The sequence below is a fragment of the Oryx dammah genome, unplaced genomic scaffold (genome assembly GCF_014754425.2).
Source record: "Oryx dammah isolate SB20612 unplaced genomic scaffold, SCBI_Odam_1.1 HiC_scaffold_10, whole genome shotgun sequence".
NCBI lineage: Eukaryota > Metazoa > Chordata > Mammalia > Artiodactyla > Bovidae > Oryx > Oryx dammah.
The window spans coordinates 60,472,223-60,487,864 of record NW_024070194.1 but is presented as its reverse complement, the minus strand read 5'-3'; the positions used below and the strand labels follow the sequence as shown (position 1 = coordinate 60,487,864).

At 37.3% G+C, this 15,642-nt stretch overlaps 1 protein-coding gene across 4 annotated transcripts in view; it reads left to right on the top strand.

Moving 5' to 3' along the window:
• Positions 1-15,642, top strand: part of MLLT10 (MLLT10 histone lysine methyltransferase DOT1L cofactor) — a 215,874-nt gene that overhangs the window by 66,608 nt on the left and 133,624 nt on the right. For all 4 annotated transcript variants that reach the window (XR_005722521.1, XM_040248590.1, XM_040248589.1 and 1 more), the window contains exon 5: positions 10,323-10,432. Coding sequence is in view for 3 of the 4 variants with exons in the window: in XM_040248590.1 (XP_040104524.1) it covers positions 10,323-10,432 (110 nt within the window). In the remaining variant the exon portion in view is untranslated. The remainder of the gene's footprint in view (positions 1-10,322; positions 10,433-15,642) is intronic.

The following is a 15,642-nucleotide window of genomic DNA, read 5'->3' as shown; positions in this document are numbered from 1 at the left end:
ATGTATGTATTCAAATCTTTTGCCTCTTTAAAAAATTCAGTTGTTTTCTATTGTTGATTTTTAAAATATAACAACTTTATTCACATAGTATACAATTGAACCATTTAAAGCATGTAATTCAGTGGTTTTTACAGTATTCAGACTTGTGCAACCATCATCACAATTAGAATTTTTATCAGTCCAGAAATATGCACTGTAATCTTTAGCATTCACGTCTTATTTGCCCTCAGCACCTTCAACCTGGACAGCTGTTAGCCTACTCTTTGTCCAGATATAATGTATAGTTGGTACTCCAAATATATACGTGATTCCTCTATATCCAAGGTTCTACATCCATGGATTCAGACGATTCTGGATCATGTAGAACTGTAGTATTACTTACTATGGAAAACTTACGTATAAGTGGATCTGCATTGTTCAAACTTGTGTTTTTCAAGGGCCAGCTGTATGTCCTTGCTGCTTTCCATGAGGGTTACAGTTATCCTAAATTTATTATAATGCCTTTGTTTGAATTGATACCAACTTAGCTTCAATAGCATGCAAAGATTGTGCTCCTATACATCTACACTCCCCCAACCTTTCTGTTGTTTTTTCAAAACTTGTGTCATGCATTTATCTTTTAAACTATTTTATTCAGTTGCTCAGTTGTGTCTGACTCTTTCTGACTGCTCTGGACTGCAGTAGGCCAGGCTTCCCTGTCCTTCACCAACTCTTGGAGCCTGCTCAAACTCATGTTCATTGAGTTGGTGATGCCATCCAACCATCTGATCCTCTGTCTTCCCCTTCTCCTCCTGCCTTCAGTCTTTCCCAGCATCTGTCTTTCCCAGTGAGTTGGCTCTTCACATATGGCCAAAGTGTTGGAGCTTCAGCTTCAGTATCGGTCCTTCCAATGAATATTCAGGGTTTATTTCCTTTAGGATTGACTAGTTTGATCTCCTTGCAGTCCCAAGGGCTCTCAAGAGTCTTCTCCAACACCACAGTTCAAAAGCATCAATTCTTCAGTGCTCAACTTCCCTTATAGTCCAGCTCTCACATTCATACATGACTACTGGAAAAACCATAGCTTTGACTATATGGACCTTTGTTGGCAAAGTAATGTCTCTGCTTTTTAATGTGCTGTCTAGGTTTATCATAGCTTTTCTTCCCAGGAGCAAGCATCTTTTAATTTCATGGCCACAGTCACCATCTGCAGTGATTTTGGAGCCCAAGAAAAAAAAAGTTTCTCACTGTTTCCATTGTTTTCCCATCTATTTGCCATGAAGTGATGGGACCAGATGCCATGATCTTAGTTTTTTTTTTTTTTTTTTTTTAAATTTTAGTGAAAATCACTCAGTCATGTCCAACTCTTTGCAACCCCATGGGCTGTACAGTCCACTGAATTCTACAGGCCAGAATACTGGAGTGAGTAGCCTTTCCCTTCTCCAGACATCTTCCCAACCCAGGAATCGAACCCAGGTCTCTCACATTGCATGCAGATTCTTTACAATCTGAGTCACAAGGGAAGCCCTTAGTTTTTTGAACATTGAGTCTTAAGCCCGGTTTTTCACTTTTCTCTTTCACCTTCATCAAGAGGCTCTTTATTTCCTCTTTGCTTTCTGCCAGAAGGGTGGTGTCATCTGCATATCTTAGGTTATTGATATTTCTCCCTGCAATCTTAATTTCAGCTTGTGCTTCATTCAGTCCAGCATTTCTCATAATGTACTCTGCATATAAGTTAAATAAGCAGGGTGGCAATACATAGCCTTGACATGTCTCTTTCCCAAATTGGAACCAGTCTGTTGTTACATGTCTGGTTCTAACTGTTGCTTCTTGACCTGCATGCAGATTTCTCAGGAGGCAGGTCAGGTGGTCTGGTATTCCCATCTCTTTAAGAATTGTGCAGTTTGTTGTGATCCACACAACAAACTTTATTGTAATCACTGATGCAGAAGTAGATGTTAAACCATGTAGGAAAGATAATTAGTTACAGTTCAAAGCTATCATAATGTTGCCTTTAACTTTTACCTGTATTTAAATTTTACCAGGTGCTTCCCTGGTGGTTGAGTGGTAAAGAATCTGCCTGCCAATGCAGGGAACATGGATTTGATCCCTTGGTCGGGAAGATTCCTGGGAGAAGGAAATGGCAACCCACTACAGTATTGTTTCCTGGGAAATCCCGTGGACAGAGGAGCCTGGTGGGCTGCAGTCCATGGTGTCACAGTCGGACACACTTAGTGACTAAATAACAGTATTTTTTTGGTTAGCCAGAAGAAACCCTCCAGATTCATGTGGGGCAAGTCTCTTAGCAACAGATTCTCTCACCTTGTATTTCATTGGGATATGTGTTTTTTTCCATATTTGAAGGATAATTTTGCTTGATTTGGAATTAAGTGACAGGTTTTTCTTCCAGAAACTTAAAAATGTCATTGTACGCACTCTAATGGCCCCTGTTGAATTTGGTGAGAAATTTATTGTTTAATCTTACTGAGGATTCCTTGTATGTAACAAGTTTCTTCTCAAAGATTCTCTTTTTCCTTGGCTTTTAGCAGTGATTTATTATTTTATCTCAATGCAGATCTCTTTGTGTTTATTCTGATGGTTTCTTGAACCTCTTGAATGTGTAGATTCATGTCTTTATCTAATGTTTCAACTGGTCTACCTTTAAGTTGACTGAGTTTTTTTTCCTCTGTACTCAGATCTATTGTTGAGACCCTCTAGTGTATTTTTCATTCTGGTTATTATAATTTTAAGCATGAGTATTTGTGTTTGGTTCCTTTTTAAAATGACTCTTTATTGATTCTCTCTTTGTTGAGACTTCATTGTCCTGGTTTCCTTTAGTTTCTTGTCCTTGCTTTCCTTTAGCTCTTTGAGCAGATCTAAGACAGTGATTTAAAGTCTGCATTACTGTCTGTGCTTCTGCAGGGACAAATTCTGTTAAATTCTCCTGTGAATGGGCTATATACTCTTTTTCTTTATATCCTCTGTAACTTTTTCTTGAAAACTGGACATACTGACTATGTCCACTCTGGAAAGTAGGTTCTTTACTCATGGTTTAATTTTGTTGCTTGGTGTTACTTGCCTTTTAAGTGGTTTTCTATATAGGTTTTTTTTTTTTTTTAAGTGTGCTTTCTTTGTCACTTTGACCTCTAAAGTCTGTTTTTGTAGCTTGTGTTCAACTAGTGTTTTGGCAAAGACTTGCTTGAATACTAGGTGCTAAGATAATGCACAGTAGAAGTGAGAAGAGGGGCTCAAAAAAAAAAAAGAAACAACTCTCCAGTGTTTGTGGATTGACTCTGTGCCAGGATCTTTCCTTCAGTGGCCAGCCAGTCTGCTTAGAGTTCTGCTTCCTCTTTGCTCTGTACTAGGAGATATATCAGGGATTAAAGTTTAGCATCTCATCAGGTCTTTTACGAAGATGCATCCTGCCCTGGGCATGTGGTGCTGTCTAAATTCCCTGGAATGCAGAGATACTTTTCAGTGCTCCCAGTTTCCAAGAGAAAATTTGTCCCAGGTTTTCCTCTTGGACTCTTGGCATGTTTGTGAACCATAATCTTTTGCCCCAGGATCTGTGCCTTTTTGTTTTCGTTTTGTCTGCCATACAGTGATTTGAGGAATACCCTCCACTTTTCTGGCCTGTGTGAGTTCTGAGCTTGTCAGCAGAATAAGATGTGTTAGTTCTTCAGTAGCCCACAGGCGTTTTAAAATAGGGAAGCACAATTATTTGCAAATAAATAAAAGTCTGCTCTGTTCCTTCAGAAACTGGAGCTGGGGTTGTTTATTGGGTCTGCAAGGTGGTCTCTCAAAGACCTGAATCCAGGGTGGCAGGGGTCAAGGGAAAGTCAGAATTCCCAAAGCTTTCTTACCTTTTTTTTTTTGGGGGGGCTGGCTTTTTTGCCACTTGCAGAATCTTAGTTCCCCGACCAAGGATTGAACCCAGACCTCCGTCAGTCAGCACCTACTCATAACCACTGGACGGCGAGGGAACTCTCCACTTTCCCAGTTTTTAAGTTTTCTTTTTTTTTGACTTAGCATTCATTTGGTTGCTGCAAGCCTTTCATTCTTTTTTTCCAGAATCTTTGAAATTGGTTTTTAAAGTTTTTGCTTGACTTCTTGATGTTTCTCTGGTGGAAAGTGCTTTTGGAGCTGCCTGCTCCCCCATTTTTGAGGACGTGTGCTCATTTGCTTCAGTTGTGTCTGTCTCTTTGTGACCCCATGGACTGTAGTCCATAGAATTCTCCAGGCCAGAATACTAGAGTGGGTAGCCTTTCCCTTCTCCAGGGGATCTTCCCAACCCAGGGATTGAACCCAGGTCTCCCACATTGCAGGTGGGTTTTTACCAGCTGAGCCACAAGGGCAACTCAAGTGTCTTGAGAAACATCGTCTAAATTGTTTTGTCCCTTTGTAAAATTTTTGAGTTGGGGGGATATGCATTGTTACATGCAGGAGCATAAATGTGGTCCTTGTTCTTGTATCTTGACTAAGTCTCCTGTTATTTCTTCTTAACCTTGATTTTTTCCTTATTTTATTATTCTCTGTTCCCTCTTTTCTTCCTTATTTGTGATTTTATGAATGTTTTTATCATTGTATTTTAATCTATTTAATAATTCACTTAATTCAGTTCCATTTAAATTTAATGTTATTAGATTACCATTTGGGCCATATCTTTTCTGTATATACAGGTATTAATATTTATGTATGTAGCTATAGCAGTTGCTCTAGGGATTACAAGTTTCATACAAATAGTTCAATCTGTTATATATACCACTTTACATAAAATGTAGAAAACTCAGAACTGTATAGATCTCTTTTACCTGCTTCTTCCCTAGTCTTTAGTAATAAAATGTTTTATACACATTGAAAACTTTAGAAGACTTTTGATGTAAGCAGTCATATGTATTTTAAGTGAAAGAAGGTATTATTATTGTTTCATTAGCCAGTCCTCTGTCAGAAGTACCTGTGTGTTTATCATGCTTCATTTTTCTCTGCATCTTGGAGCTACCTCCTTGGGTCATTTTTGTTTTCTCTCTTTTCTGTTGCCCAAGGAAAATTGGTGTTTCTTTTAGAGGGAATTTGTTTAAAGATATTTTTGGCTATTTATCCCTTTCTTTTGATGATAACTTGCCTTTGGTTATTTTCAGGTATTTTTCTTTTTGATTTTCTGTAGTTCTACAGATTATGTGCCTGTGTGTGGATTTATATTAATATTTATTTACCTTGGGATTTATTGTGATTATTCAACCTATGACTTGTTATCTTTTTATTTTAGAAAGTTTTTAGTTACTATCATTTTAAATATTGCTTCCGTACCATTTATTTCTTTTATATTTCTCTGAGACTCTAATTACTTGTTAGGTAACTTGTTATTATGTTGTTTTTGTTTCTTGTCCTCTTTTTGTCTTTTTCATACTTCTGTGCTAATGTTCTCAGTATTTTCTTCTGACCCATTTCTAATTTTCTTTGTGACTATTGATATATCTAGGCCATTGTTAATCCCATTTACGAGTTTTAAATTCTTGTTTTTACTTCTGTAATTTTTGATTGAGAGTCGTCATTTCTTTGAGGGAATTTTTAATAGTTTGTGTGTGTTTAAATATAATAAGCATACTTTTAAAAACATCTGTGTCTGAAACCCCAACATACGAATCTGTTTTGATTTTCATGTTTTTGCTGCTTTTCATTCATGTTGTCTTGTCTTTCTTGTGTTTCATACTTTCAATTGTGCTGAAAATGAAAATGAGCTAGTATTAGAACTTTTTGTTCAGTTGCTCAGTCGTGTCCGACTCTGCAACCCCATGGACTGAAGCACGCCAGGCTTCCCTGTCTTTCACCATCTGTGGAGGTTGCTCAAATTCATGTCCATTGAGTCGGTGATGCCATCTGACCATCTTGTCCTCGTCGTCTCCTTACCCTCCTGCCTTCGATCTTTCCCAGCATCAGGGTCTTTTCCAGTGAGTCAGCTCTTCGCATCAGGTTGCCAAAGTATTGGAGCTTCAGCTTCAGAATCAGTCCATCCAGTGAATATTCAGCATTGATTTCCTTTAGGATTGACTGGTTTGATCTCCTTGCTGTATTAGAAATTATTTGTAGCCAAATGAATGACATTGTTTTCCTGGAGAGAGGGTTTATGTTAGCTTCTGTCTGGTGTCTGGGGCACTTGATAATTTAGGATTACATGAGTTGATTTCTGAGCTTGAGATGATCAAAACTCAGCTGCAGGCTCTTGGAGGGGCCTCTGTACTTTTAGTTTATTGGCATTTCTGACTTGCAGCCACTCAGTTTTGCAACTGAAAGAGGGTGAGGGAGTTACTAGTATTCCTCTTTTTCCTTAGTTGTCCAGGGACATAGATCCCTATACTTTCAGCCTTCTGAGTTTGTCAAAAGTACCTTCCACTCTGAGCTGTTTTCTTTGAAATAAGCAAATGTCCCCCCGGTGGCAAAGTGGTCAAAGTTGTACTTAAGGCCCTGGACTTCCATCCTTTTGTAGGTAGCCCTGATAATTCCTTAGTATTACATCAGGTCTTTAGTAACATTATACCTTTCTTCAGTCACATTTTTGCTGACTGTATAGAGCTTCTCCATCTTTGGCTGCAAAGAATATAATCAATCTAATTGCGGTGTTGACCATCTGGTGATGTCCATGTGTAGCGTCTGCTCTTGTGTTGTTGGAAGAGTGTATTTGCTGTGACCAGTGCATTCTCTTGGCAAAACTCTGTTAGCCTTTGCTCTGTTTCATTCCATATTCCAAGGCCAAATTTGCCTGTTACTCCAGGTGTTTCTTGACTTCTTACTTTTGCATTCTAGTTCCCTATAATGAAAAGAATACCTTTTTTGGGTGTGAGTTCTAAAAGGTCTTGTAGGTCTTCATAGAACCGTTCAACTTCAGCTTCTTCAGTGTTACTGGTTGGCACCTAGGCTTGAATCACTGTGATATTGAATGGTTTGCCTTGGAAACAAACAGAGATCATTCTGTCATTTTTGAGATTGCATCCAAGTACTGCATTTCGGATTCTTTTGTTGACCATGATGGCTACTCCATTTCTTCTAAGGGCTTCCTGCCCACAGTAGTAGATATAATGGTCATCTGAGTTAAATTCACCCATTCCAATCCATTTTAGTTTGCTGATGCCTAGAATGTCGATGTTCACTCTTGCCATCTCTTGTTTGACCACTTCCAATTTGCCTTGATTCATGGACCTGACATTCCAGGTTCCTATGCAATATTGCTCTTTACACCATTGGACCTTGCTTCTATCACCAGTCACATCCTTAACTGGGTATTGTTTTTGCTTTGGCTCCATCCCTTATTTCTTTCTGGAGTTATTTCTCCACTGATCTCCTGTAGCATACTGGGCACCTAAAGACCTGGGGAGTTCCTCTTTTGATATCCTATCATTTTGCCTTTTCATACTGTTCATGGAGTTCTCAAGGTGGTTCTCTGAAGTGGTTTTCCATTCCCTTCTGCAGTAGACCACATTCTGTCAGACCTCTCCACCATGACCTGTCCGTCTTGGGTGGCCCCACATGGCATGGCTTAGTTTCACTGAGTTAGACAAGGCTGTGGTCCTTGTGATCAGATTGGCTAGTTGACTGTGGCTCCGATCGTGAACTCCTTATTGCCAAATTCAGACTTAAATTGAAGAAAGTAGGGAAAACCGCTAGACCATTCAGGTATGATCTAAATCAAATCCCGATTATACAGTGGAAGTGAGAAATAGATTTAAGGGATTAGATCTGATAGACAGAGTGCCTGATGAACTATGGATGGAGGTTCGTGACATTGTACAGGAGACAGGGATCAAGACCATCCCTGTGGAAGAGAAATGCAAAGAAGCAAAATGGCTATCTGAGGAGGCCTTACAAATAGCTGTGAAAAGAGACGTGAAAAGCAAAGGAGAAAAGGAAAGATAAATGCAGAGTTTCAAAGAATAGCAAGGAGAGATAAGAAAACCTTCCTCAGCGATCAATGGAAGGAAATAGAGGAAGACAACAGAATGGGAAAGACCAGAGATCTCTTCAAGAAAATTAGAGATACCAAGGGAACATTTCATGCAAAGATGGGCTCGATAAAGGACAGAAATGGTATGGATCTAACAGAAGCAGAAGATACTAAGAAGAGGTGGCAAGAATACACAGAAGAACTGTACAAAAAAGATCTTCACGACCAAGATAATCACAGTGGTGTGATCACTCACCTCGAGCCAGACGTCTTGGAATGTGAAGTCAAGTGGGCCTTAGAAAGCATCACTATGAACAAAGCTAGTGGAGGTGATGGAATTCCAGTTGAGCTGTTTCAAATCCTGAAAGATGATGCTATGAAAGTGCTGCACTCAATATGCCAGCAAATTTGGAAAACTCAGCAGTCGCCACAGGACTGGCAAAGGTCAGTTTTCATTCTAATCCCAAAGAAAGGCAATGACAAAGAATGTTCAAACTACCGCACAATTGCACTCATCTCACATGCTAGTAAAGTAATGCTCAAAATTCTCCAAGCCAGGCTTCAGCAATACGTGAACCGCGAACTTCCAGATGTTCAAGTTGGTTTTAGAAAAGGCAGAGGAACCAGAGATCAAATGGCCAACATCCACTGGATCATCGAAAAAGCAAGAGAGTTCCAGAAAAACATCTATTTCTGCTTTATTGACTGTGCCAAAGTCTTTGACTGTGTGGATCACAATAAACTGTGGAAAATTCTGAAAGAGATGGGAATACCAGACCACCTGACCTGCCTCTTGAGAAAGCTGTATGCAGGTCAGGAAGCAACAGTTAGAACTGGACATGGAACAACAGACTGGTTCCAAATAGGAAAAGGAGTATGTCAAGGCGGTATATTGTCACCCTGCTTATTTAACTTGTATGCAGAGTACATCATGAGAAACGCTGGGCTGGAAGAAGCACAAGCTGGAATCAAGATTGCCGGGAAAAGTATCAGTAACATCAGATATGCAGATGACACCACCCTTATGGCAGAAAGTGAAGAGGAACTATAAAAAGCCTCTTGATGAAAGTGAAAGAGGAGAGTGAAAAAGTTGGCTTAAAGCTCAACATTCAGAAAACGAAGATCATGGCATCTGGTCCCATCACTTCATGGGAAATACATGGGGAAGCAGTGTCAGACTTTATTTTGGGGGGCTCCAAAATCACTGCAGATGGTGACTGCAGCCATGAAATTAAAAGACGCTTACTGCTTGGAAGGAAAGCTATAACCAACCTAGATAGCATATTGAAAAGTGGAGATATTACTTTGCCAACAAAGGTCCGTCTAGTCAAGGCTATGGTTTTTCCTGTGGTCATGTACGGATGTGAGAGTTGGACTGTGAAGAAAGCTGAGCACCGAAGAATTGATGCTTTTGAACTCTGGTGCTGCAGAAGACTCTTGCAAGTCCCTTGGACTGCAAGGACATCCAATGAGTCCATCCTAAAGGAGACCAGTACTGGGTGCTCATTGGAAGGACTGTTGCTGAGGCTCGAAACTAGAATACTTGGCCACCTCCTGCGAAGAGTTAACTCATTGGAAAAGACTCTGATGCCAGGAGGGATTGGGGGCAGGAGGAGAAGGGGACGACAGACGATGAGATGGCTGGGTGGCATCACTGACTTGATGGACATGAGTTTGAGTGAACTCCGGGAGTTGGTGATGGACAGGGTGGCCTGGCGTTCTGCAATTCATGGGGTTGCAAAGAATCAAACGCGACTGAGCGACTGAACTGAATTGACTGAGTCACAGTTTGAAAACTTGAGAGAAGCAACATTTAAGATCAGTTATTTGAAGTGAAATATTAAAATAGTAAAATAATGAATGTTAGTATTTACAACATCAACATTAGTATAGCAATTACAAATTTAATATTGACATTTAACATTTAAAGTATTTAGATTTTTATTTTAGGTTTTCAGCTCTAAAACTTAATACTTTTCTGTGGTTCTCAGAGAAAGTATTGATCTGAAATATTTAGTTTACTCTTACAGGACGTGTCAGTGCCAGCATCTGAATTTTAAAGTGTTTCCCTTGGGGAGTTCCCTGGTGTCCCCTTGGTTAGGTTTCTGGGCTTTCACTGCCATGGCCCGGGTTCAGTCAGTCCCTGGTCCGGGAACTGAGATCCCAGATGGATGGGTGCAGCAGCCAAAAAAAAAAAGTTTCCCTTTATTTGTGTTATTGCACGCAGTAACTGCGGAAATGACTAAGAGTCTTTTATCATTAGTGGCTTGACCATTAGTAGTGCGAATTTGTTAAGTGTTTGCTCAAATGGGCAATTAAGGGATCTGTTCAGAAAGTTAATAATTTATGTTTGAAAAACCTTTGTTGAAGCTGGAGAATGACATTATTTTTGTTTACTTATTTTTAGGTTGGGCTCATGTGGTTTGTGCCCTGTATATTCCAGAGGTACAGTTTGCCAATGTTTCTACAATGGAACCAATTGTTTTGCAGTCTGTTCCACATGATCGTTATAATAAGGTACAGTATATATTATTTTATTGATGTTTGAATATAACTTTTTGTTTTAAAACTGGTAAGTGTAAAGGAATTGTTAAATTTTTATTATAGCCCTTCATTAAAAAATTGTAAATGCCTCCATTGATTTGGAAAAAATATAATTACTGTGGTAAAGTACAGTTATTAAAATACTAAAGTCACAGGAGTATAAAACAAATGCACACAAGCAAAGCTATATTACTTTTTATATTAACCTAGGTATTTAAGGTCCTAACATTTTAATCCTTACAGATTGTTCTTTAAGAATTACTGACTTAAAGAAAAACAAAAAAATAATTATTGACTTTTATGTTCTTTCAGATATTAAGGCTGTATTAAATTTTAATTAATCATTATTTGATGTAATATTCATTGTGGTGATACACATCCTGTTTTAAAAAATAATCCTATCACAGAATATTATTTATTCATCTCTCCAAATGATTTTTTTGCTCTCAAGACAGTATTCTTTTTTTTTTTGCCCTTAAAAATAATCTTAATGTTTGCTTTTTTCTCTTTTATCTTTTTCTTAATTTAGTACATTTATATTATTGTTTCATTCTCTTGCGTATTGGTTTATTATTTTTTAAATTACCCACTGTGCCTTTAAACATACTATTATCATTTTTAACTGAAGGTACTTGTTGATTTATTTTGTCTGTGGAGAAACGGTCATGGAGCCAATGCTAAGATTTCAAAATATTAAACATTTTGTAATGTAGATTATTAATATTTATTTGGAAAATGCAGAGAAATAGAAAAATGTAGGACAAAACTCATGTAAAATCTTTCCATTAAGATCCTCCTAGATTTATTTTTGTTCTCATTTTACAAATACTATATACTTCCAGCTGACTAATCATGTTAGTGGTATGTGAGCTTGTACATAATCTTGTGTCCTGTTAAATGCACTGTGTATTACCAGTAGGACAATCTTTGCTATTCTTTTTAGTGAAAAGTATTGCAGTATTGAATGTACTGAGGCACTGAATGATTTTCTTTCCATATTGATAACATTAAATATTTTGAAGTTTTTTTTAGAAAGGGTTATTCATATTTGTTAATTGACCTTGAATAGCTCTTTGTTAATTTTAATATTGTAATGTTTTAATTTTTTCTTACAAAATGTTTTTTATACTGAAGATAATTATTCTTTTTTCTTATATACTTGCTGTCCATGCTTTTGCCCATAATTTAATATTTGCTTTTTAACTTTTATTTTGTCTTTATGATTGTCATTATTGTTGGTATTCTAGCATGTTAATTTTTTCTAGTTTTAATTAAAATTTTTTTTTTATAATTTATGTAACTACTCTTTATTGTTTCAGCCTTTGTTGCCACACAGAATCTTTCTCTACAGTATAACTATTTTCTAGTATGTATTTCTGATAAAGAAGGACTTTTCTTCTGCTTGACCAGAATACACCCATCAGAATCAGGAAATCATAACATTTATGGGTTGTCTAATCCAGAAATGTCATCATTATTTGTCTAATAGCCATTCATATTCTTTGTTTTCCCAGTAGAGTCTTTTCATAGCAAAAAGGTCACAGTCTGCTTTTTGTCCCTTAAGTCTCCTGACTTACCTAACCTTGGTACTTCTGAAGATTATTTGTAGAATGGTTTTTAATAATGTTTCCTCATTATTAAATTAAGATTATGTGTTTTTGGCAGGAATGTCACAGAGTTGGTGCTGTGTTCTTCTCATTGCATCCTGTCAGGTGGTACATGATTTCAGTTTTTCCCAATACTGGTGATGTTACCTTGGTCACTTGGTTAAGGTGGTGTCTGCAAGATTTCTCCACTGGGAGGTTAATGTTTATTTCCATTATATTTAGTAAGCATTTTATAGTGAAGTACTTTGTATGTAAATACCTTGTTTCTTGTGCCTTTTATTCACTAATTTTAGCATCCACTGTTATTTCTTTGCTTAACGAATCTATTACCACGATTGATGGGAAGTAGTGGTATTCTAATTCCATCGTTTACATTCATCAGTTGGCATTCCATTTTAAGGAGCCGCTTTCCTCACTTCCCAGTTGTTTACATCAGCATGGACTAGTAACGACTTACGTGTTGTTACTTTGTTTTAATGTGTCATTCCCCCTCGCTGTCATTTGTTGGGATGCTTATATTGTGTCATGTGTAGTCAGTGGATCCCTTCAGGCTCTCCTGTGTTTCTTGACTTCTTTCTGTCATTCTCTGACGGTGTCTTTACTTCTGACATGACGGTATTTTCTGGGCTCATCTTGTACCATTGCTTTCTTAGTCCTCGAATAACCGTTTCTCAGAGAAGTTTTGAATCCTTTTAGGTAAGAATGATATCTAGAAACTGAAGAGGATGTTAGGTGTGCTCACTGTTACTACGAGGTTGCTGTTTTCAGGCCCTCTCAGTGCGTATAGATGCAGAGATACACATTCACATCTATATCTTCTCTATGTTTTGAAGTAGATGAGGTCACATAGATAGTTTTGATGATTATGTGGCTATATGTACATACACACATATCTATATGTATTTCTATGTCTGTCTATTTATGTATCCAACCGTAAACTCCTAGGAATTTCTTAGTAATTTCCCTATACCTAATCCAACAATACAGGGTTCATTTTAATTTTCTTTTTGTTTTTATGACTCTCATGTGAGACAGTGAGAAACCTTATTCCTTTTATCCTCAGTATATTTATTTGATTATTCTCTCTTTTATTAACAAGCCATCCCATAATACAGAGGCCATCCTAACTTTGTTTAGGCTCAAACCTCACTCTGGTTTGCTGCTGAATCCCTGCATGAGTGCCTTTTTTCTTTTTAAATCATTTTGGGGGCTTAATGCTCAGCTTCAGTACACAACTCCCCTCTTTCCCTTCCATGGTTGGTTTCCTCACTTTGCACAGGTTCCGACAACTCATTCTGATACTATTTCCACCCCTAACCCCGACACTTTCATGAGAACCACCCTACTGGGGCTCTGATACTAGAGTTGGGCTATCCCTTCCTTTGTAGGATAGATGCTGCCATGCTTCACCCCACCTCATGGCTTTAAGACTTAAGTATTCAAGGAGTGTAGAAAGTATTCAAGGGAGTATAGAAAGAAGAATAAATTATTGAGATGCAAATCTTCTATCCAGTTAGGTTAATTTTAGAATATGCTGAGATATATGTCTAATTATTCCCCCTCCCACATGGTTTAGTCAGCTTTTTCAGCACTATGTTTTGCACAGTGATTTGGAATACTGTTTGAATGATCATTAAATTCTTGGTTTTTCCTGACTTCTTTTGTACCCCGTTGATCTATCTTTGTAGTCTTATTCTAGTAGCACACTATTTTAATTTACTATGGCTTTAAATACATGTTGGTACGTGTTAGAACAAATATTACCATGCATATATTTTTTTTAGATGAACACTACTAACAATACAATTTTGATTTTATTTGTATTACAGTGAAACATTTTAGAGGAGAATTGATCTTTTTACAGTGTTGAATCTCCCCTTCCAGAAGAACGGCATTTCTCCCTGTCAAATATTTTTCCTTTTTGTACTTTTCCTTAAATGTAGTTGCTGCATATGTTTCTTGGATTTTTATGGTTGTTGGTCTGTATGGTGGTGGTTTAGTTGCCAAGTCATGTTTGACTCTTTGCGACTGCATGATCTGTAGTATAATAAACCTTAAAAACAATAATATCTGGTTCATGAATATTTAGTATGGTTAATAGGGGACATGTAATTCTGAAATGATAGGAACAATTGGAAAATGGTTTGTTGAGTTTGGAAGACATCAGTGTTTTTTTGGGGGCATGCCACATGGGCCGTGGGATCTTAGTTCCCCAACCAGGGACTGAACTCGCGCTGTAGCAGTGAAAGTGCCAAGTCCTAACCTCTGGACTGCCAGGGAACTCCCTTGGAAGTTACCAGTCTTTAATGGGTGGTGGTAAAGGATAATGTAGAGATTATTTTTAAATGTATTGGCCACTTGAAATGGACCTGCTTTACATGTGCTAGATCCTGAAAGTTGTGTAAGACATAGAGTTTATCTCCATGTGACACACAGACAGTCAATTAAATATATATAAGTACAGTGTATGAAAATAATAATAGTTTACAAATAATGGAACAGCTGAATGAGGTATTATAGAACATAATGAAAGGAGGTATTATTTTTGTCTAAGGAATTGAGTTAGGCACACAAAGATATTATAAGCTCTATACCCAATAATAGGGAATTTGACCTTGGAAGAAAGAATCAAGTAATAATTTTAGAGAAAGTAACATAAACTAGAATAATAAGTGCAAAGAGAAGATGCTAATACAGAGAATTTATCATAATCAGTGCAAAGAATAACAAATAATCCTGGAACATTGTGAGATTTAGAAGGGAAATAAAGGATGATTTCTAGACTTACCTGTGTAGTATATCCACTTGCAGACAATTCACTGTGTCGACTTATGTTGCTAAATTTTCCACATGTCAGTAAAATAGAATGGCCAGTTTCTTCTGAACCATTTGTCATCAGATTCTTATTTTTGACCTCTCATATTTTCTTGTATCAGTTCCTCATTTCACTGATACATTTTGTTAAAAAACATAAATGGCATGTTACCTTTAATTACCTTTCAGTAATTTTTAAGAAATGGGAAGATTGGGGCAACATAGGGATTTGGGACCTTTTTTGGGTCAAAGAAGCTTTTAGTTTAGAAAGCTGCAATTTCCATAGAGAGTAGTTGGCAGATGCTATGTATATCCTGAACTTACTCTCTTGCATAATTTTTATTTATTGAATGGTCATGAAGGAATGAGTGTTTATAAGTTTAGGAAGGATCATAATAGGCCAACCAAACAAACCAAAACCACCATAAAATGTGGTGTCATTGAATTATAAGAAGATAACAGTAGAGGAAAACTTAGAAATTGCTGACCCTGCTTCAGTTTTTCTTTTTTCCAAAGGATTAGTGGTAGATAGCTGGTTTTTATTTTGTATTGGGGTATAATCAGTTAACAGTGTTGTGATATTTTCAGGTGAACAAACGAAGGGACTCAGATAGCTATTAAGAGAAGTGTTTGTTTTGTTTTTCTTCAAGTATAGTTGATTTACAAAGTTGTGTTAGTTTCAGGTGTTCAGAAAAGTGATTCAGTTCTATCTATATGACACATAAATACATATATATAATGCACACTTTTTGAGATTCTTTT